The sequence below is a fragment of the Passer domesticus genome, chromosome 15 (assembly GCF_036417665.1).
Source record: "Passer domesticus isolate bPasDom1 chromosome 15, bPasDom1.hap1, whole genome shotgun sequence".
Classification (NCBI taxonomy): Eukaryota; Metazoa; Chordata; class Aves; order Passeriformes; family Passeridae; genus Passer; species Passer domesticus.
This window is the reverse complement of record NC_087488.1, coordinates 11,586,768-11,609,960: the sequence shown is the minus strand read 5'-3', so window position 1 is coordinate 11,609,960 and position 23,193 is coordinate 11,586,768. Positions and strand designations below refer to the sequence as shown.

The 23,193-nt window shown below is 40.3% G+C and overlaps 2 protein-coding genes across 4 annotated transcripts in view; one reads left to right on the top strand and one right to left on the bottom strand.

Moving 5' to 3' along the window:
• The window catches only part of C15H7orf50 (chromosome 15 C7orf50 homolog), a 122,882-nt gene that overhangs the window by 39,778 nt on the left and 59,911 nt on the right, over positions 1-23,193 (top strand). The gene's annotated exons all lie outside the window — the stretch shown is intronic.
• Positions 698-23,193, bottom strand: part of GPR146 (G protein-coupled receptor 146) — a 48,988-nt gene continuing 26,492 nt past the window's right edge. The window contains exons 1-2 of one of the 2 annotated variants that reach the window (XM_064390120.1): positions 8,030-8,297; positions 698-5,319 (exon numbers count right to left, since the gene is read on the bottom strand). In XM_064390120.1, the coding sequence (XP_064246190.1) occupies positions 4,271-5,275 (1,005 nt within the window). In that variant the 5' untranslated portion in view covers positions 5,276-5,319; positions 8,030-8,297 and the 3' untranslated portion in view covers positions 698-4,270. Of the gene's footprint in view, positions 5,320-8,029; positions 8,298-23,193 lie in introns of those variants that run through there. The other variant, XM_064390119.1, reaches the window with a different exon arrangement.

Sequence of the window (23,193 nt, the reverse complement as noted above, 5' to 3'; positions counted from 1 at the left end):
TATTTCTGACTGAGACTTAAAACTTACAAGTGGCTTAGAAGTGGACTGAGAGTTTTTGAAAAGAGTTTACCATTTCTGTAATTTCAAATAGAGTTTGCTGTTACTACTGTCTTCCTATACTTCATAGAACACCAAAAGGGAACAAGTGAATAATTTTGAAAGCATAGCCAAGAAAATATTTTCATATATGTAAACGAACTGATCCACGGGGAGTAATCTTTTGGCTACATGCAGTGGTTACTGCAATGAATGTGTTACAAGGTATCTTAGATTCTTAAAAGCTGTGTTTTCTTTGGGATGCCAGAGGTGTGGGTTGTTTTATTATGTTATTCTGAGAACCAAGAGAATTTCTGCAGGAAGCTGATTGTGGCAGCACAAAGGAAAGGAAGTTGTCAGGATGTGGCCAATGTTTGCATTGATCTCCAGGTGCACTGTTACTCTGCCTCATTAATTGCAGGATTCTTTATTCTGAAAAAAGTCAGGCGGGGTATGTGCCTTTCACCTTTCATTCCCAGCCAACTTCATGCTGATGGAAAATGAGATTTTAATAATGTCAAATTAAGGCCTGGAAATTTCACATGCAACTCATGCAATTTGTTATGTTTTGATTCAGTGAAGCCACATAGGTTTAACTTTGTCTACAACAGGTTTTTATCAAGAAATCGAATAAAAAAAATCACACATTTTATTGACCATGTACACTTGAACATTTTTTATTGAGAATGTATTATGAGTCCATACTTCCTTTATGAAACTTTCCAGACAGTCCATTTCTGTAGTATTTTGACATGATATTGGAGTCCACATCTCTTCATTGTAATGGAACCAGGAATTTTCTAGTGGCTGATCACCTTCTTTCATTAACTGAAATTAAATCTTCAGAGACCAACAAAATTTGATTCTGAAATGTAAACTTTTGAAACTAGGACCTCTAGTAAGTTGGTCAGCAAGGACCTGTCTTGAGCCAGCTGTGTTAATAACTCAGAAGCAGAGCATGACATTTTTGTTAGTTCATTGATTTGACTTAATTAGCGGTTCAGCAAGAGGGCTGTAAGCCATAAATCAATTCAAATATTAAGTTTAATTTTGTGAGAAAATAACACTGTTAATAATGGCACTTAACTAGTGCTTACTTTCTAGTACACATTATATACATACAGAAGAATACAGTACACCTTCCTGTTCAGAGGTTTACATTTAAATGATACACTTTTAGAAATAATTTAATAAAATCTTTGCAGATTCTTTTTACATCAGTAGGCTGATTTTTATCTTGCATATATACAGTATTTTTATTCATATCTATTTTAATGTGTAATAGATAAGCCCCTATTTACAGTCACCAGAAACCTTCAGGTATTTGAAATAGAAAGGCCCCATTCTTGAGAACTTTGTGTATTAAACATTTGTCCATAAAAGTACTTCCTAATTTATGATACCTTGTATTTCCTTAAGTATTTTACTGCATTTGCTCCTCTACTGTTCTTTATATAAATACTCTCTCTTTTTGGGATGCTCCAATTAATTTCAGAATTCCCTTAGGAGAACAGCAGCAAGGCAGATCCACAGCACAGTTTCTTTGAGGCAACTAATAAATCAAATTAACTTTTCTAAGAGGTTGAGTGGATAGCAGTCTTGTTCATTAAATTATCCAAGTTTTTGTATCTATGATTGCCATCACATTTAGTGTTTATCAAGGATACAGACAAACATCTGTAGCTCTGTTGCAGTAAAAATGATTAGGAAAAAATCAGATTGGATACCCCACAGGTAAGTTCCATAAAATCTGTCTTTCTATATCTCTTAAATAGCAGCTTCCATTTTACTACATAAATTTGTAACGCTGAATCACTGAGTAAGGTTTGGATCATCATAAAGGAGTCAGTGTGATGAAGTAAACATGAGTATGAATGGTACCAGGTGTGCAAGACAAGCAGGGGTGGGAGAGAAGTGAAAGTTAAATAAATTGTGCAGAGAAGTGAAAAACGATAAAGAGAAATGACACAAGAGCCATGATCTGAAACTGAGAATTTAGCACTGAGAGAAAGGAACAGAAATAAAGGCAGCAGTTCTTTTAGAGACAGAGAAGAAGATGTCTTAAGAGAAGGAGGAAATGGAAGTAAGGAAGCAACATGGAAGTTGAAATTGCACTTAGAGTTGCCTGCTCAGCTGCACTGTTCTGGCAGTGTCCCAGTTCTGAAAGCCTCTATTCACACCAGATAAGCCAGTTCCTCCCTGCTGGAACTCCTCCTGCATAATGGCAAAGAATTTCTTTATCAGATTCTACATGAGAGATTTCATGTGGTGCATTAAGAAACCTAATTTTCCTCAGATGGGAAGGAGTCTGCTTGCTTGACAGTTGCAAGGAAAGATTTTGTTCTTAAGCATTTCTGTGTGGAAGGGAGCTTGAGTGCTCAAGATGTGTAGAAATTCATAGAAAATCTGTCAAGGTGGGCAAAACCAAGAAAGCAGCCAGTATCATGTCAGCAGAGAGAACTAAATGAGTGAGTTGGACACAGCAATAAGGAACAGCTTCAGTCCTTAACATGGTTTTCATCAACAGGCTAAAACTGAAAACACCACAGAAATAGATTATTTACTCTGTAGGCTTTAAGGGTTAAAAATATTCAATAAAATATGAAAAGCTCTTAAAAAAGTAAAGATTAATGGAAAGTCTTACACCAGGATGTTGATAACTTAGAGATGGTTGCATGTAAAGAAGATAAGCAAAGATGACTAAGGGAAGAAATTGCTTGATGGAAAAAGATTTGAAAGGTCTGTTCCTCAGAAAGTTCTTTTCACATAGAACTTCAGTATGTGTCTCTGCTGACAGACTAGGACCAGTTATCAGACTAGATTGTGCTCTAAGCAGTGGGAAAGGTTCAGTTCTGGTCTTGCTCCATGTTTTTTTCTATACCAGAAGCTTGAAAAGTCACATTTTTGTAATGATGTCATGTGGAATTTGAGTTGTGCTGTGACAGATTAAGCAATAAAATGATGCTGTAGCATGTATCAAGTGACAAAAATGTCTCGGGGCCCCACAGCAGTGGGAGAATATCAGCTCCACTTGCACCCCCTTCCTGTCCCCTCCTGTCATTAACAGTAGCACAAGAACAGGTAGTTTTTGAGTCAGTGCTTTGTAGCTTGTTGTTGCAGCTGTTTATGTGCTTTCTGCAGCATGTCTGTTTCTCATGTATTTCATATAATCAGTAAAATTCTTTACTGTGTATCCAAGAATCCCAATGGAAGGCTTTTTTGAGAGGTCAGCAAAGAGCTGATGCTGTCTGGGATTCCTGTATTGAGGAATTTTATATGGTTTCCAAACCTCCAGTGATGTCCTAGATTAAAGAGAGTTTAATTTATTTGTTGCAAACATATCCCTTGAAAATACAAAATGTTAATCATAAACATATTTATTTTTTAAGATAATTACTCTTGTTACATGAACATATGTGGACCATAACACTTAGCTAGACAATCTTTGCTAGTTAAATTCTGTTTTAACTTTGTAAACCACTGTGTCCTTCATTTTAGTATGTGGAACAAACATCTCTGAGTTCCGTCAGAATTAGTTAATAAATATTTCTGAATTCCTGAAATGTTTTAGGATACAAACAAAGCACTGGAAAATTAAAACACATTTTTGTTATTTGTTGTAGCTAAAAGAAAAATCAGTTTGCCATAAATGTTAAAACAGGTTAGTTTGTGTGAGAAAACAATTTCTGAAAAAAGTAAATTAGGCTCCTTTTAGAGGGGAATCAATGATGGAGAAAGAAATTAAATAATTTAATTTATAATTAACATTTACTATTTGGACATGTATAATTGGATAATATGATCTTGAGTAAAGATCAACTATATAATCTTCATTGAAAAACGCTATTTACTTCATCAAGGATAGCACTATCACTTCTTTGTACAGAAAACAAGGTAATACCTTTTCCTATACAAGATACAAGGTGCTGTTTCTTCAGTCAAGACTTCAATAAACTGCTTAGTGATTTCTTCAGTCAGGAAGATCAGAGCCATGAAAACAGAGTTTACCCTCTGTCAGCAGTTCAGTGCACTGAAGGTATCCGATGTCACAGGTAATGCAGCACACAGGCCAGAGCTCACACCACTTCAGCAAACAACTACTGGAAAATTAAGACTGTTGCATTCAACTGCAATGGAAGCTCCTTCCAGCCTCTTGGTTGGGACTCTCATGTCTCTGAGTGCCAACACAGCAGCATCACGGTCCCAGCACTGAGCACCAGGGGTTGTGTCACACCTATGTCATGACCTGCTGGACCACTGTGCGCTCATGAGAACACCCCTGGTTCCCACAGTGTATCTTTTTAAGCAAACGTCGTAATTTGTTGGGAAAGTTTTTGTTAATGTATCTGTAGAGCAGAGGCATGACAAAGCTGCTGGAGAAAGCCAGGAATTTTGACAAAATTGTAGCGAAGTGTAATATTTGAATGGAATTTACATCTGGAATTCTTCCTCGTAGGTTAGTAAACGTGTTTACCAAGAGAATAATGTAATAGGGTGTCCACAGGGTGAACTGTGTGCAGACGGTGGCAATCAGAAGCCTGTGCACGGATGGATCCAAGCGCCCAGTGTCCTGATCCAGTGGCGTGGCCTCCTTGCGTATCCGCAGGATCAGCGTCAGCGCGTAGAGAACGGCGACGGCGGGAACAACGTACCCGATGAACACCATGATGGCATCTGCTGCTTCCTGGTTCTGCATCTTGGAACACTCGATTATTTTGGTGGACACGTGGTTGCAAACGTAGAACAGGAGAGATGAAAAGCTTGTGAGCATGGCCCCGCCCCAGATGAACCCGCAGACGTGTTTGGTGTTGTACACACTGGACATGTAAGTCCTGGGCAGGGCACGTTCGATGTAGTAGTCCAGACTGAGCAGCGTGGTAGAGTACATGGTAACTAAGGATGAGACGTTGAATAAAATAAGGAAGGTAATATAAACTTCATTGCTGGAATTCCAGATGGCCCATTTTGTATTGGCAAGACCCAGCAGGTACATTGGCGCCAGAGTGTTGATGATGAGGCCGGCAATGGCAATGTTGACAAAGTAAACATCTGGCATAGTCATAGTAGCTTTGTTGTAGAGGTTAACTAGGACCAGCAGGCCATTGTAACAAAGGCCAATTGGGAAACATATGATGAGGTAGAGAAGGGAAAAGATGGAAAGCACAAGGTCGAAGTCATGGCAGAGATGCTGGTCCTCACTGTTCTCAGTGCTGTTGATTAAGGCTTCACAGCTCCACATAGTGATTTTAGCTTTTGTGTCTTCTTTGCTGGTTACCAGCTTTTCTGTAGAGAGAGAAATAATGAAAGTGTTGTTAAAATATTACATTGGAAATTAAATGGGAAGTACTGTGAAGAAAACATTTTGAACTTCAAGATTATATGCATCACATAACTGATGTTAGCCTAGAAGAAAGTAAACAGTTATTCAAAATTTCATTAGACTAATACATGTTCTGCAGTTTTGATTTAAATGAAACTAGTGGCAAATTAGTTGATACAGGACACTCAACAGAAGTAAATTGTAAACTATCATTTAAGTACTGATGTATATATGAATACTAATGCAATTTTTTTAATATTGTCAAACAGTACCTTGTATATAGCTAAAAATACATAAGGGTAACTACTGAAGATACATAAGGGTAACTGAAAATACTGAAAATACATAACAGTAACTACTGAAGAGTGGAAGGATATAAACTGGAGCACAAATCTTCACAGTATGATGGGAAATAGAGATCTCCTAACATCTTAAATAAGCTTTACCTTAAAAAATGTTTCTTAGAAGGCACAATCCAAGGCAGTATGGTGGATGTGTATTGGATCACTGATAAAACTGACAAAGACTAGAGGATACTGGGAAGTGAGGTGCAGGGGGGGTTTTGTTGTGGGTTTTGTTGGTTTTTTTTGGTTTTTTTGAAGTAGGTCAGTTTGTATTCAGACTTACAACCTTACAACCATTTCATTTCAAATAAAAACAATGGACCTCTGTAGTCCAGGGAACCTAATATCAGGGCAGGCTGACTTTCCAAAAGGCAAGAATCGGCTATCATTTCCTCTCAAAATAGCTCGAATTCTTTAAAAAGTATGCTACTATCAGCAGTAGTGGCCCAGCCATCTTTGCTTTATCGTCAGTAGAGATAGCATTTCAACTGAAACCAAGTGAACTTCAAAGCAGTTGTGTAAAGTCGCTTTCCAAAATGCAGGAACGAGAAATAATCTCTGAAGTACAACTCGAAACAGGCAGAGCCTTAAAGTCGTGGCTGTTTCTGATGGCAGTGCAGAGCTGCTGCAGCAGGTGATTTCCCTTGTCACGTACTCTGCCTGTCACATACTCCTGTGGTTTTGTGTGCTCCTCTGTCAGCACCTATAGCAAAGTATAAGTACACATACCTGGATTCTTTCCAGAGGGAGAGCAAGATTTAATCAATCCACAATAAACATTGTGCAATGAAAATGAATGCTACTAGACAACCTGCTGTACTCCATGAACCAGATGGCTAAATTATACTGTGTGGGGTCTGTGAGCATACGGGTACGTGACTGCATCTCCCTGGTGCTAATCCTTTGACTCTTCAGCCGTAGTACAAAATTTGTCCCAAAATTGTGTCAACTTCCATGTTTTATTTCCCACTGCGGTTGTTTTGTGTACATTTTTCTTCTAAATAACATAAGCTGAGCCAAAAATCAGGCTAAAAATACAGTAATTTTAGCTGGGCAAGCAAATTCTTATTCCACTGTCCCATGTTGGATTTCCTCAGAGAAGTGGCTTATGTGGCAGCACCAGGAGTTCTGTTGTTTTCAAAGGCTGTTTTCACCCTTAAGAGAAAACTTGACTTTTTTTGGTTCATTTTCTCACATCACTTCTTCAGCTATACTGTTGTGTTGAGTGGACCACATCATATCTTTATGTTGTCTTTCTATCCTCATTCTATTTCTGTGCACCGAGAACAACCCATTTGTTTTCAGGAAGCATCTGTTGGTTTAGGATTTTAAGAAAGAAAAAGAAAAGCTGTTTTTTTCGCAGTTGAAGGGAACCAAAACTACATCTCATTGAACTGTTATGACTCGATTCAAGCCAAGCAGCAGACTGGAACTAGATATTGCAAATATATGCATTCTGGTGAGTGCAGAGGTGACTAAGCACAGGCATGGGTACAATCACGTAATTCCATTATGTAGGTTTATCCCTAAGCATGTAGCTTTGATTACTCCAGACTGAATTACATCAGCGACTGAATAACTTGCCTGTATATTGTCTCAGAAGATCAACAGTCTTTGCTACCAGGCTTTGTATTTTACAGAGCAGGGGGATGTCTGGTTTCACAAATGGTTTTAGTCATTACCCTTATTCTTTCTTTACATCCTCCAAGTGCGGTTAAACACGACAATTCTGTTTTAATGATAGAAATGCCAGGCGATTCATTCTGTTAAACTTAGGAAAGTGACATTTACCTCTAAAATGAGCAAAACCAAACCCCAAAATTAAAACATTTCCCCGGGGAAAAAAAAAAAAAAATCTTGATGACTTCCAAGTTCCCAGGTGAGGGAGGCATTTCTGCGGCTGAAGCCGAAATCCCCCGTGCTGCACGCTGACTTAGCAGCGAAGGCACTGAACCTGTTCGCTGTGCAGGCCCGGCTCAGCGTTCCCTCCCGGCCGAGGGAGGCTCAGCATTCCCTCCCTTTCCCGTGCCTTTTGCCGTCCCCAGGGCGGCGGTGCCGTGTCCGGCTTTCTCGCAGTGACCGCCCGGCAGCGCGGCTCGCCCGGCCCGCGCTGGCCCCTTCCCCGCGCTCCCTGCAGCCCCAGCTCGCCTCTGTTGCATAAGTGCAGCCTGCAGCAGCCTCTTGTTTACAGTGCCCGGCTCCGTGGGCCCCAGCGCTGCCCGGCTCCGCCGTGCTCAGCCCGGGATGGCGCTGGCCGCAGCCCCCGCCGGCCGGGCACGGCACGGCACGGCACGGCGCGTCCCGCCCGCCGCGCTCCGCAGCCTCTCACCTTTAATTCCCGAGTGCCGCTGCCCCCAGCCGCCGTGCCCAGGCTCCGAGCCGGCCGGCAGGCCCCGGCGTGGCTCTCCCGGGGGTCATGGTGCTGGCCCGGCGAGCCCCGGCTCCGCGCTGGGAGCCGCTGCCTGCGCTGCACTTGTTTTGCCTCGCTAAGTTACTCACAAGTTTCTGCTTGGCTTGGCAGGCGCCTGGCCCCTCCCTTCCCCTGTTTACAGCCAGTTTCAAGAAGTGAGAGGTTGTGCTCGGAGCTGTTGGATCCAGCTCGCTTTGTAGTTCCCTGGGTTTCGGATTTACTGCTTAAAATCCATGGGCGTGCAGGTTTGTTATGGTTTTGTCATCGGTGCTGCAGAGCCCGTGCCATCCCCTGCAAGTGCAGCCAGCAGCCTTCACTCAAGAGCGTGGGTTTTATTTTGAACTCGGGATGAGAATATGTAGCTTTGAGGTTTCATTTTCATAGGCCATATATCCTGAACAATCACTATTTAAAAATTCCCGTACTACAAAGTGCACAGGTGCTTGTGGTGCTGGCATACATAAGCCAGCTTTTAAAACAAGGTAGGAAGAAAAGTTTCTGAGCATTTGCTTTGAATTTGGAGATTGTTTCGATGTTGTGAAAAGATGCTACAACATAATCCTCATTTTGTGATGGTGTTATGAGTCCATTCTGCTTCCTTTTTAAAAAAAGTTGATTAATCTCAAGGATATTTGCAAGTCACTTGCAGTTAATGGATGAGAATGTTTATATTTTCCACAACTTTCAAATGGATCACTTCTTGAAAGAGCTTTTGGACTGCAGATTGATAATTTATCCCATAATGAATTTTTTCCTGTGGTTGTTTATATGGAAACTCCTCAGACTAATGAAAAGGGACTACCTTTGAAGTATGTTTCCAACTGATACCACCAACCAAAACAGAGAGCTGCCTTTTTCAAAATAATTTGTCTTATATTTAGAAATTCTGAAGCTTTATTCCACAGCAAATAAACACCAATGTAGCATCCCTTACTGGAAAAATAAGCAGCTGTAGATGAAATAAATACCGGAAAAACACTAAATCTGAGATTAGCTCAGTTGTTTAGAGCACGATGCTAACACCAACGTTGTGGGTTTGATCTCCATATGGGCTTAACACTTGGACTAGATCCTTGTGGGTCCCTTCCAACTCTGAGTGTTCTGTGAAGTCTAAAAACACTCATCCCATTTGTCTTGAGTTACTCTATCTGACCACAGCTTGTATTTAAATGTTCATTACAAATACTGTAAAACCACTGCAGCTCCCAAAAGCAGAAAATTCCCCCATTCCTGTTTGATAGATAGTCCACAGACAGAATTGTGTGTGTGCTGTGGATAACTCCATGTTACAAACTCTGGCATCATGTTTTTGGCGCTTCAGAACATTAGAATGACTTTAATCATCCTAAATTCACCAGGGAAACAGCAAAGTAGGAAAGGTATTCATGTAGAAGCACTTTTAGAGTGCTCATACTTGGCCAAAAGCCAATGCCCTTACACTCCATTAAAGCTGAAGGCAGTTTTATTTTGATAACAATGTCCATGAAGTACTTAAAAAAAAAAAGTTCTTGCAACACAGCACAAGAAGTTGACAGCACTTGATGGCAAAGATTATTTAGAAAAGAGCCATAAAATGAACTCTAAATAATGAGAAAAAAATGAAGTTCTGCTCAGTTGTATTATAGAGTCCATAGCTGCAGTCAGGCTTTTTCAGGCATTTCCATTCATAATGCAGCACTAAGTTGCAGAGCAGGTTGGGTAAGAGTTAGAAGCGTGACCATTCTACGCTCAGATTATTTTATTTGACTTAAAAACCAGCCCTTCATCCAGCTGCAGCACTGTCTCTTTTCTCTGCAGATTTTTCTGTTTATACAGCACATGGTTTGTCTACTTGCTCTATTATCATCTGTCTGTGACGTAGCTCTTACCTGATTTTTCTGTCCTCTCAGTGTGTTTTCACAAGCTGTGGTATCATTATGAACTAATAGCTGGTAAAATCCATAGCTAATAAAGCTGTTGCCAACAAGGTAAGTCTCTAAACATGCCAAACACTTGTACCTCTGTCACGTCCTCTTGAGTTCCCACAGGATCTCAAATCCTGCAGACTGAAACCTGCTGCTGCCTAGGGGAAGGCTGGGCCCTACACAGAGCTTTGCTGGGCAGCACAGATTTGCTTCAGATCTAGACTGATCAAACTAAAAATTGTGGCCAGAAGTGCTGTATGTCTATATAAACTATGACTTGGTAGACTGTCAACTCCTCATCAGGGTTTGAAAAGTGCTTTTTGAAAGGGACATGCTGAATATTACTCACGGATTAATTCTTAAAACTTTAAATAATGGATGATCAATATTTTTGGAAAATTAGAAACCTACAATTAGTTATATATCAAGGGGAACACACTGAATTCTCAAGTGCTGGAGAGTGAAGTGTCACATTGCTGTTCCCTCTCAGTCTGGGTAACATGACATTTCTTTAGGCTTACTAGCTTATATACATACCATAGGGATTAGCAAATGACTTCTAGGCTGGATATACAGAAAAGTAAAACTAAATAGCTCAGGTTAGATGTGAGGGGGGAAAAATGCAGCAGTGCAGGCAAGTAGGTTTTGGGATATACTCCCCTCATGCAGTTGCTGAGTTGCTGCTGTACATAATGTAATGATACAGCTCAGATAAAATGCTTTCAACATGAGTGGAGAAGAAAATCCTGCTTGATGCTGGGGGCTGGGCTGACAAACAGGCCCCTTCCAACCCTGTCATTTATGTCTTTGTGGTGCAACCATTGACCAGTTTGGCAGGGGAAGTTCATAATTGATACTGGTTCCATTTGTAATGTGGTTGATTCAGTGCAATGTAAGGTGAAAGAAGGCACGATCAAACATCAGGGATGACTGATACAAAGTAGCATTGAATGTAATAAGCCTATGTTGGCTATTTTAAAAAGTACAAATCAAAAAGCAAGAGTAGGTCACTTGAAAGAGAGGGAACAAGGGGTTTGCCACTCATGGCAAGTCAGCTCCTGGAAGAGCAGTCATCCAACCTTCTGGTTGTGGTGCTTTCACCTTTCATTAGGCTCAGGTTTTGGTTTTCTAAACCCTTTCCCTTTGCTAAATAACTTGCTTTAGTAGGAGCATAACCATAATTAATAATTAAAATAAACCGAGGATTTTTCACTTACATAGCCCAACTCCTGCCTACTCCCACTTGATTCTGCACAATTTGAGTGCTGTGAACCCATTTCCAGCTCTATAGGTAATTGCCTTCCCTTGGACCAATGTTTTTCCTTTTATATTCCTTCTGTCCATGCATAAATTCCTATGTACATTTCCTGATTTCTTAAAATACCCCTTGAGTTTCCTATCTGCTTGGCCAATGTTTTCCTCTTTATCTCTCCCTGATGACTGCCTTACAATTAACGTTGCACCTCCCATCATTATTTGCTCATATGACACACACACACACACACACACAGAGTACCACATCCAAATGATCACAGGGCTTCCAAGCATGACACACTTTCACTTCTACTTTGTGACTTTCCTGTGGGATATCTCAGGCTGTTCTTGGGTATTTTGAATCAGCAATAAAGATTACATTCTCAAGAACTGTAAGGGTGCATTTCTGTTTCATGTGGCACGAGTACAGAGATACCTGGGTTCCTGAAATTGATCTTTGCATTTTGCATTGGTCGCCCTTTGAGGTTGCTCACTCTGCTTTTCCAGAAATTCTGAATATATGTTGTCTTCAGAGTTCCTTCCTGTGGGTGGGTGACCTTTGTTATTGTTCAAAAGATGTTGGCAACCCCTGTCTCATTTGTTTATCCTCTCATTCTGTGAGCACCATAGTTGTGGTGAATCATTTGCTTAGCAGCTACCTGGTGATTCAGATCCCACTTGTGCCATGATAATCTGCTTACTGCCCTGGCCTCTTGGCAACCTGCTAAATAGATGCTTTTCCCCTCCTGTTCTGACCTTTTGTTGTTGTTATTTATCATTGTTATTATTAAATGTATAAATAATATGTAAAATTATTATTAGCGATGTCAGTTGCACATTTGATTTTTGTTTAGATTGTTCAGCTCTTTGGGAATCTGAGTTCATATAAGGCCATATCAAAAGTAAGTCTGCAAATTGCTGCAACAGGTCAGTAAGCATCAATAAATGAGTTCAGATGGGCTTTTTGCTTGGAAGAAGGAAAACTGGATTTTAGGGTATGGCAACATTTCTTTAGGATGTGCATATTCTCTAATAGGTTAGAACTGCAGAACTTTCTTCTGTTTTTAGAGTTCCTAGAAGGCTGCTCAGAACAATGTGTGTATCCATCAGAAATGAATAATTGTATTTGCTTTAGTTTCTCCTTCTCAATTTCTAAGCTGCTTAAAGCTTATGAGAACAGACAATTTACTGCAATAAAGGAAGACAAAAAGATCAGCTACTCTGGAAACCAGGATCAAAACTGCTAAATGGTTTAGGTCTGTTGAAGAGTGGCAGTGCCATGGTGCTCTGGAAGGTTGTAATAACCAACTACCATGGGGCAGAAGTTCTGTGGAGAGGAGACAGCCCAGCACTGCAGCCCCTAAAGCTTTGTGTGGAAGGAGTCCCTTGTTCAGACACAGATGCGATCTGCCAGGCACATCTGGCACTCCAGAGAAATCCTGCCTTTCTGTGCTGTCCATTTCTTTGCAGTGCAGCCTCTGTGGGAGCTGGGTGCCAGTGGCTGTGCCCTCCTGGCAGCTGCTGGGGAACAGCTGCACCAGGGGCTCTGCACGGGTTAACTCCATAAACTCAGCCTTGTTTGGTTAAGTTCTCCCTGTCCCAGCATGGATGAGTGGCACTGATGGTGCTGCTCCACCCCTTCCTGACTTAGCCTTATCACTGAATTCTGTAACAGCTTCTATATGGAAAACATGACATATTGTTTCTTTTTTTAATGTTTCTGTACAGCGAGAAAGAATTCAGTATAGAGTGAACAGTGCAGCTTTTAATACTTAAAGATTTCATCACTGCAAAAAGTGAAATACCTTAACTTTTGGGCAGTTCTAAAGGTGAGGATTCCACCAGGCAGAATGAATATACACAGTGATTACCTGTTTCATCTACCTACAGGCCTTTGCTGCCAGGGATCCTGACATGAGACACAATTTGGAGATGCTCTAATACCCACTCTAATAATAAATAATGCTTTTTAAAAAGAATAAGTTATATGCAAAACAAAACCTGAGTAATTTTCCTAGTATTCATATTAACTTCCAGGAACTTACGGTGTATTAAATAACAGGAATAATTAGAATGAATGTAGTATTAGAAAATCAGCTTACGTAAGGTACTTCCAGTTCTGGATTTTATAAAGTTGACCAGTTGGAATACAAGAAGTGACAGCTTTTAAGCATCAGCAGAGTGGATGGCGCCATTCAGAGTGCTGAACAGCCAGTTAGCACTGCTGCAGTTCTGCTCCAGGTTTTCAGAGCACTTGGAAGCTGATTTTGATGTAGCTATCCCACTTTAAAACTATGTAGCAGCAACCTTAAATAGCATTCAGTGTCAAGATGACTGAAAGTTGTTATGTATATGTATTAATTATTTTAACTGCTTTGCTGAAAACAAACTTCTAAAAAAATTTAACCTTTGTAAGAATTTTCAGTGTGCGTGTAACTGGTGAGCCACAGAAACCAAAAGGATTAATTAAAAAATATAGAAAATTTCAGTTTCTGGGAAAGCACACAAGAAAATAATTTCCTTCAGTTTAAAACTGAATGTAAGTTGCAGATGTTTTTTGTATGAAGTACTGCAGCTCAGTAGATTTCACAAGGGTTGCAGACACCTTCAGAAAGCACCTCTACTGTTGTGATGTTGATGTTCAGAGCAGCTGGGATTTAGCTGATACTTTATCCCACTGTTTTTAATGAAAATATTTCATTCATTTATTCTGACTTCAGGAACTTAATAGACTCAGTGGGTGATTTCTTCAATAAATTTTTCCTAACTTTTTCCTTTTTCCTAAACATTTTCATCAATGTTTAAATGTAAGGAATTTTGCCCCAGTACCTACAGCCACTTAAACTGTAGAGCAACAGGTCAGTTAAGACTGGTTTGGGGGAAAAAATTCATGACACTTACTTGTTCCTGTTTTTTGTGTAAAGATCATCATATTGTAGAAACTTCTGCTGAGTCCTTTTTTATATTTGATATAATCTAAAAGACAGTTTTATGATAAAATTCTTTGTTTAGGTAATATCTTTAATAAGTGCAAACAAGTCATTTGCACCTTACAAGACAGCAGGTGCCTGGATCTCTGCATTTCCAGCATTTTGGAATTGCCCAGGTTCCAGGTAAGGAATGTTTGTACTTCTGGTTCATGTAAATCAGCATCACTCCAGTAAAGAAGGCAGATTCTCGCCAATCAAAATTAATTCAAATTATGCCAATTCTGTGCTTTGCTGACTGAATTTATTCCAGGAAGAGAGTGTCAAAGGTGCATGGACTGTGCTGGAATTGCTGTGTAAATGAGTTGGCCCGGTGAGCTGGCAGGGTGGAAACAGCAGCTCTTATCTTCCCCTGCTGTTTGTCAGCTTCACCCATGCTCAGGGCTTGTGGCAGGGAACTCTGCTGAAATTTGGCAGCACAGAAACATTCCCGAGAGATCTTTTGGTGCCAGTTGCAGAGACTGGCAGGAGGCACAGATGGTACTTTTCCTGGAAACTATAACATAATGCTGTTTCCTATTAGAAGCACTGGTGAAAGCTGACTCGGTGACTTAATCAAGCAGACCATCACGTTGGCTGGGGAGGAAACTCTTGTGGAACAGACCTGACCGCAGGGACCAGGTTTCCAGTAAAAGCAGAAATACTGACACAGTTCTTTATCAGATAGCATAAAGAAGAATTATAAAACTAGTTTGAGTTTAAAGGGAAAAAATCAGCCCTCAGCAGAGTTGTACTAAGGCTGAAATGACTTCAAAATTTGTCACATCCGCTGGAGATAAACATATCTTTCTGTTAATTTCTAGCAAGTCTGAGACATCTTGTTCCTGACACTCCTGTGGTTTTTAATTTTCACTGCTTGGTGAAGGAAAATAGCATTTTCTAGCTGCCTTCTGGATGAACTTGCATAATTACTGATTACATCTTATTCCTTTTCTATTGTCTGAATAAAGTACTATAAATTTACATTCTAGGTGGTCTAGTATAATAGTAATGCTGATCTAAAATTGGTTATTATTACATGGTAAGATTTAGAATAAGAATTTTCATTCACCAGGGGCTTGAGGCATCTTTGTGACATGAATGTGTTCTGATTTGTCCATCTATTGCTTGCTATGTGCCCCTCCCACTTTATCAGGGACATGGAATTTTTGTCCCTTAGTCATCAAAATGTTCTACCAATGAACTCAATTTCTTCTAAGACTCCCCACTGCAGCTGTATGTGTATATCAAATTTAAAAACAACCCTTAAGCACATTCTGTTCTGGGATGCTGACAAAGAGTTTGACAGGTTTAAGTATTTGATGATTTCATTTGAGTCCTTGATCATCCTTCCACAGACCTGTGGGTGGGGATGCTTCCTCAGGTACTGTTAATGGGTATTGTTTTTCCAGGGCAACATGAGGCTGTTTCCAAGGGCAAAAAAAAAAGTAATTTTGTGGGAAGAAATGTGTAAAGGAATCTGAGACCTCTGTCTGTATACCTGGACTCTTTAAACCTAAAGCCTCCCATTACAAAAACATCTGTGAAATCACACCTGAGTCTACTACCTGCTGCTCACACTGCATCCGTTCCACGTTATTTAGGAAAGCCATGGTTAAGATTTGTACAAATTCCTGGAACTACAGCCACATTAATGGCATGGAAATAAATACTAGTGCTTACTAACTGCAGTGTATCCATTCACATGCCACACAGCAATTAACTCTCTAAAAATTTGAACAGACTTTTTGTAGAGATTTCTTGTTGTCCTTCATAGGTAACATGCTGTTTTGTCTGCTTCAGGAAGCAAAAACTACTTCTGTAGAACCTTTGTTACTGCAGGAGCCCTGATATATTGGGTTTGCATGGCAAGCTTTTGGGAAGGTGTTCAGTTTTGTTTCTCATTACCCTATTCCAAGTAAGCTGAGTCTGTTTTGTTCAGGATGGTAATGGGTGAGTGATCTCTCTCTCTCCTTCTCTCAACCCACAAGCCTTGAGTTCTGTTTCCTCTCCCTGTCCAGCCGTGGAGGGGAGTGAGAGAGTGGCTTTGCTGGGTACCTGGTGCCCAGCTGAGGTCAGCACACCACAAAAATAAATGTATAATCTGCTTCCTCCTGTGCTAATGGGTGGAAGCCTGAGGAGTAATTAGTTTGTCAGAGAGCCAGTTTCTTACTAATGATTGATAAATGGTTGTTTTGACAGAGGCCACACAGGCACTGGGTGCTGAGAACAGTAAAGCACAGTTTGTAGGGGGGGCACTGGAGCCTGCTGGTCTGTCTTCACCTAAATGAGCTCTACTTGTTGTGGCTGTTGTGGAAAATATGCAGAATATTCTGATACTCTCTTATCTGATGATCAGATCCTGCATGCAGGAGTTCAGCCTAATCAGTCTGATGTGCTAATCACAAACATTGTGTTTACTTGAATCACTTTGACCAGACATTTGATTAACTTTGTTGCATCATTTCAGAATCAGTCTGGCTTGTGTAGAAATCCGTGGAATTCTGCTTAGACTTAAATGATGGAGCCAATCAAACCCTTGCCAGCTGTGATGCTGGCATGACAAACAGGGTGCTGCCTTTTATGCTGCTTTAGCATTTCTATCAGAACAAAGTTAAGCTCAGCTGACAGAACCCTAAGGGAAGGTAGGTGTTTTGCTACATACAGTAGAAAACAGATTTGCAAAAATCACCGTGATTAGTGTTGTTAAAAATGCTTATGGAGGCTAAAAGGACAGCAGTCATTCTGCTTATTCAAAGCTTCTGTGGAAAGCAGTTAGGAAATTTTTGGTGCTTTGAAGTTTGCCTTTGGCTCACCTTCTCTTATAATATAAATGAAAATGCAACTTAATTGTGATTAATTAGTTAATTAGTTACCGCTGTGTGTATCTGCTTTGCAGTAATATTTCACAGTATGGTTTGCTGCATTTTTATTACTATCCTATGAATAAAAGACTCATAAGGATCTCACTTGCACTGAGAACTTTTTTCTCTCCTAAAGACTAATTGGATTAACTTTTGATCAATTCCTCTGCTATACTTCTCTTCTATAATACTTCTAGATTTAATATACAGAAACATAGGGATCTTATATATTCAGAGCAATAAGAAAAAAAACTTAAGCACATAGTTATTGCCTAAAGAAACAGTGAGAAATCTAGCCTAATGTGCATGAAAATTGATATGCACTAGAAAAGCAACTATAACTTTGTTTTGGCCAACCAGATAAAAGTGGGAGTGCGACAAATTCAAACAATGATGTTTTCCCTAAAGAAGTGTTATCTAAAACCCAAACATTGTTTTCTAATGACGACACTATTAATTTCTACTGATGCAAGGCTTAGATGCATTTATGTAAATTCTTTCTAGGCTCTTAAAAACCGAAACCAATCTAAAAGGAGAACCGCTTAAAATCTCACCTGGGAGGCACTGCCTCGCTGTCCCTTGATGGCTGGCAGGAACATTTTGCCCCTCGAGCCAGGCCCTTGTGTGGGTGAGCTCAGCAGAGAGCGCAGTGTCTCATTTCTGGGGCTCAGAACCCCTGGAGCCCTGTGGCCGCAGTGCTTGGCGTGGCACTGGACACTGTGGGCACATGAGACTGCCCTGCACATACGTGCTCATAATCCCCTAAGCTGCACCACACGCTCTCGTTGGAGCTCTGGCAGAACCGGGGCCTGATCCTGCCCTAGGCACGGTGCTGTGTACCCTGCCCCTGGTTGTGAAAGGGTTTGGAGAGGTCTTTTTTTGGAAAGGACAGAGGGAAAGGACACGCTGCGGTTCGGGGAACGGTTCAGCCTTTGGTGTTGTTACGTAACGGGAGACAAACAGCGGCTGCATCAAACCCAGAGAGCTTCTGTACAGGAAAAGAATCTGACCATCAGAGCTGCTACTCTGTGTACATTAACAGAGCCATGGCCAGAATGAGCCGAGCTGACAAAAATATTCTGTTAGTGAGATGTGATTTTCTTCAGAGCTGCTCATCGCAGCTGGGTATGCCCGGAGTCACATCCCCCCACCTCAGAAACACAATGCTGTTACCAAAACCCTGCGACATCCACTTGGCCTCTGGAGATTTAGACAGTAACCAACATTAGGCTTGAAAAAAAGTCAATGTGAGCTTTAAAAAAACTGTAAACCTCGGAATTCTTTTAAGCATTCAGAAGAAACGTTTTAATTGGGGGGAAAAAAATCATGTAAGGAAAATTGTGCTGCTCTATCATCTGACTTTAATGAGGTGGAAGGTAAATGTAAATTCTTTGCATTTGAATAAAAAACCTGTAACATCATGATTCCGTCTATTTAGCTTGAATACAAATAGTCCTTAAATAATTTGCCTTTTTAAACTGCGATGGAGAAATAATTTATGTGTTTTCCTTCCTCCCTAAAGAAGTGAAGTTTAATACATGATTTTACTTAACACCATAAAGGAGTTGGCCCATAAAATGAATGAAGAACTTGTCATGTTAGCATGTGAATCTTCTTTAGTGTATGTAATATAAATGTGTTTTGTTATTTTATACCATTAGTTGCTTGTTTTTAATTTTGCAGTTTCTTAGAAGCTAAAACTTCACAACAGGACTCTGAGATAGGCTCTAAGGTTAACACCTGAGAACTTTCTGAGTGTTGGTATTTATGACTTAAGTATTTGTTTAGTTCAGTAATTTTTTATTCCCTTTGGCTAAGTTTCTATTGTTTATATTAAAGTTAACCCCCCCAAGTCTCTATTTAGAATGTCTATCACACAGCAGCTCTGCTTGTAGGTCCCTTCTAAGTATTTTCCATTAGATTTTCTATTGCTGGAGATTGGTCAAATTGTTAAATAAACAAGGACTTCTTTAATCTCTGAAGTAATATTTCTTTGAGGAGACAGTATGGGGCAGCCCAGGATTATTACTTTTCCTTTTTTAATGGTTTGTAATATTTCATACTTATCACTCATTTGGTTAAGCCGTTATGTGTGGTTTGTATTTTGAAACACAGAGAAGAAAACCCAAGCTGTGTTGTTGATTTATATTTGATAATACCAGTGACAGTTGGGCATGGAATTGAAGGGGAAGTGTGTTTTCCTTTTGAAATTCAGACCTCATAAACTTTAGTGTATCAGCTTCTTGCAGGGAAAAAATGCAGAGACTGGGAGATGGAATAGCACTCCTTTGGTCTCCAGGGAGAGCAGGAGGTAATAACGTGGCTCCTTCGAGTCTGCTGCTCTCCTGCTTTTATAGAGGCAAATGCTTGCTCTCATAGGCCCTGCCAGTCCATCACTTCTTTCAGGCTGCAGTGCCCATAACCTAATAGTTTTTCCATTTTCCTGGCTGGGTTTGTCCAGCACACTTTCTGCAAGGTTTGTTTGAGTGTGGAGATACGGAATCCCTGACACAGTGATGCTGTGTAACTACTGCTTGTAGTAACAAGTGGTAGTTGATCACCTAGAGCTACTTGGGGAACTTGTGGGACAGAGGAAATTTCTGTGCTTTGACCATAGAGCACATTTCAACAATACCCATACTAACAGAACTTCTCCAGATATTTCTTATGTTTTATGGCCTCCCCAGAGCAGTAAAGTTTAAGATACGGTTCTACTTATCAGTCATAAAGGAGATTAACCCTAAAATGAATGAAGGATCCGTGGGCAGATCTATGGATGGGGCTTTGTGCTGAGGCTTGGTCCTGGCTACGCATCTGCAAGGAGACAGAGGGAAATGTTGAGGCTTACTTTAGTGACTTATTTTTTGACTCTGCCTCATTGTGAAGTCAGCAAGCACAAACCTCAGTGAAGGTGGAGCCTCTTCTGTGACCTGCCAGGTAAATTAGCCCAGACCTAAAACACTTTTAAGCACAAGCCAGATATTTTTGCTGTGCTCATGATAGAGGTTCAGCTGGACAGGTGTCTGGTGTGAGCATTAAACACACAGAGAGAACATAATGCAGGGGTTTTTTTGTCACCACTGAGCAGCAGGGATCACAGAAGCCTTGGAGGTCTCCTCACAAGATTTATTTTCAGATGCAGTGTACTGTTGAATGCTTTTGGGTTGATTCATGCACTGAATTAAATATGGCAGTTCCCTGTCCATCTTACCGCAGTTATGTATCTCATGGCTGATGGTTCTATAAAGTTAATGCACAGCCCTGAAATTCATAATTACAGGTAGCTTTGTTAATATGAAAATGGGATATAAACAGTGCAGGTTTTTGTTTACAGGATAATCTGTAGTGATTCAGATGTTTAAGTCATTTTATGTTTAAGGTGCTGATGTCTATAACATGCTGCTACGTCTAACTGATAGACAATTCTAGTAGTATTTTTTACTTAGAGAAGTTAAATAAGACCAAAGCCAGAGTTCTGTTCAATTTTGTTCTACATGAAAATGACTTTTAGAAGCTCATCTTCCAGGAGTGCTCTGTGCAGTAACTTAGGCAGAGCCAGTGATTCAGGTGGATTAAACAAATCACAAGGTTAAAGTGAAAGTAGTTGTTCAGGACTGTGGTTGTCAGAGCATTATTTTTATGAGCTGAAGTGGTTTCATTGGAGCATCACTATAATATTAGTGAATTAGTGTGTGTGTTTCAGCCCTTCATACCCATGTGTGGAGTGTCTATAAAGAGTGGTTATTCACCTAAAGGATTATCACAAATATTCCTCAGTATACTTTTATCTTAAGCTGGTGCCTTCAAAGGAAGCAAGCATTGGTGGTTCATTTTAGAGCGACTCTGAGCAAAGATCTGGTTCATTGCACAGAATGAAACCAATCCCCACTGACATTCCTTCTCATTTTCAGTTACTGTTTTAAGTGTAAAGCAAGGTGTAGTATTAATGGGATTCATTCAAGACTGTTTATTTTTGTTTCATCTTAGTGTGAATATTCAGCAAGTTCATATTTGGTCATAACAAGTCTGAAAATGCTTTGGTAATTACATGAAAAAATGAAAGTGCATGTGCAAATCAGCTGAGGTAAGCAAGACTTATTTGCACATTTTAGATTAGTTGCTTTAGCACTGCCTTTTATATGGGCACAGCTTTGAGTCTCTTTCATTTTTCATCTGCTACAGTATTTCAGGTTGCAAGAACTTTGATGGAAGGCTTTAAAAAGGCGACCACAGCTGTACCAGTGCTGCAACCCCATTAATCATACATTCATTCCTCAGAACCAGCGTCTCTGGTTTGAGGAATTCACCCAGCTCTCCCTGAGGGCTGTTCCAGATGAGCTCTGGTGAAACTGCCTGTGGAAGCTGGATGTGTCACAGCCCTGGCACAGCCTCTTTTCTGCTGAGGGCCACCAGAAAGCGAGTGGCACCTGCTTGGTGTCCAGGTGGGACAAGAGAGGAGCTCATTCTGAGGGGCACTGCAGTGCACTGAGGCAGCTCAGGGTCACCCTGCTTGTGCCAGCTCCATCATGACAGCAGTGGGAACCTCCTCCAGCACAGCTCCTTCCTCTGCTGATGGGACCCAGCATCCTCGTGTGATTTTTAGTGAAAATCCCTCAGACCTGCTAACCCTGCTAATTCATAGAAGCTCTCCCTAAGTATTCCAAGTTTGTGGTTCATGTCAGTAGCATACCTTTTGTTTTATTTCGAAAAGACCATGATTCTGTTTCAAAAACATGGTTCTGTGCCAAAAACCTGATAACTGCATATCAGTAGGAGTGGTAATAATGGGCAAGGCAGGAGTATCTGTCTTTTCTCAGCAGGTTTTTTAACTTGAGTTCCTTTATATTTGACCCTGATTGGTGTGGCCAAACTGCTGAAATTCTGCTAGGTCACTGCTTGTGTGGATGTATTAGAGATGTTCTTTGGTGTGTCTGTGCACATCTTTTGTCTCTGCATACTTTGGCTAATTTTATTAGCTACTGTTTGAAAATGTCATTAGACATCAGATCAGTTTATTTAGCTCTTGTGGGCTAATCCAAACATACAGGATATAATACACAGCTCCTGACCTTTTCCTGTTACCAGGCTTGCAGCAGCTCTTTCCTTTGCAGACCTCAGGTGGTGGGGAGGGAGGAAGAGTGTTAACCCTCTGGGTGTGCTTTGTGAAGCTTACAGGACAGGCTGAAGGCACTACAGCTCACTTTGCAGCACAAGAGAAAGCACAAGGAAAGGAAAAAGTTCAGGGTATTACTGTCTTCCTTAATAAATGCTTGGCTCCGGTCTCCCCACCCTTCAACCCTTTAAAAAAGTTGTAAAGCACAAAGTTTGCAAGCTCCAGACTGTGGCAGTGAGTAGGATTTCACAGTCAGCTGACCATGAAGTGCTACCAGCTTCTAAAATCTGCTTGACTGCACATTACTTCTTGAAGCCTTCCAGATTTTGGAGAAAATTTTTGCACAAAAAATCTTTGAAGATGAGGTTGAAGATTGAGGAGTTAAAAAACATAATTTCTTCTAGCTGTTCATTTTACTATTGCCACTTTTGATCTATACTCATGTGAAAAAACAATTTATGAATAAATCTCTACCCCAAGAGGTATTTTGAGGCATAAATCTATTCTATTTATTGTTCATAGCAAATTTTAAAGGGAAGAAAAAAACAGAGGAAGAATACAATGAAAATGTTGACCTTAATGAATGAAAATTGGACTGTTTGTACTATGAGAAAATGAGATAATTATGGCTATAAAATCCCATGCTCAAAGAATGAAAATAAACAACATACACAGTGTGTGGAAATGGGAGTGAGCCATTATGGTAAGATGGATTCACTGAGATCTTTTCTCCCTAGTAATTCTTAATAATGTGGGATTTTTTATTTTTTTTTTTAATTTAAGGACTAAAACCATCCTGGAGAATGTTCCTGGAGTTTGGCACCAGTGCAAGAGATTGGTTTACAAACATTTCACACCAGGAAAATATTTGGAAACCAGTAATGTGGTGTTTGGCCACTACAATTATAAGCAGCAGTAGATGCAATTTTGGTTGCACTAGAGCCATTTGGCATGTTAGTGGTTCATTTATCTGCTACCAAAG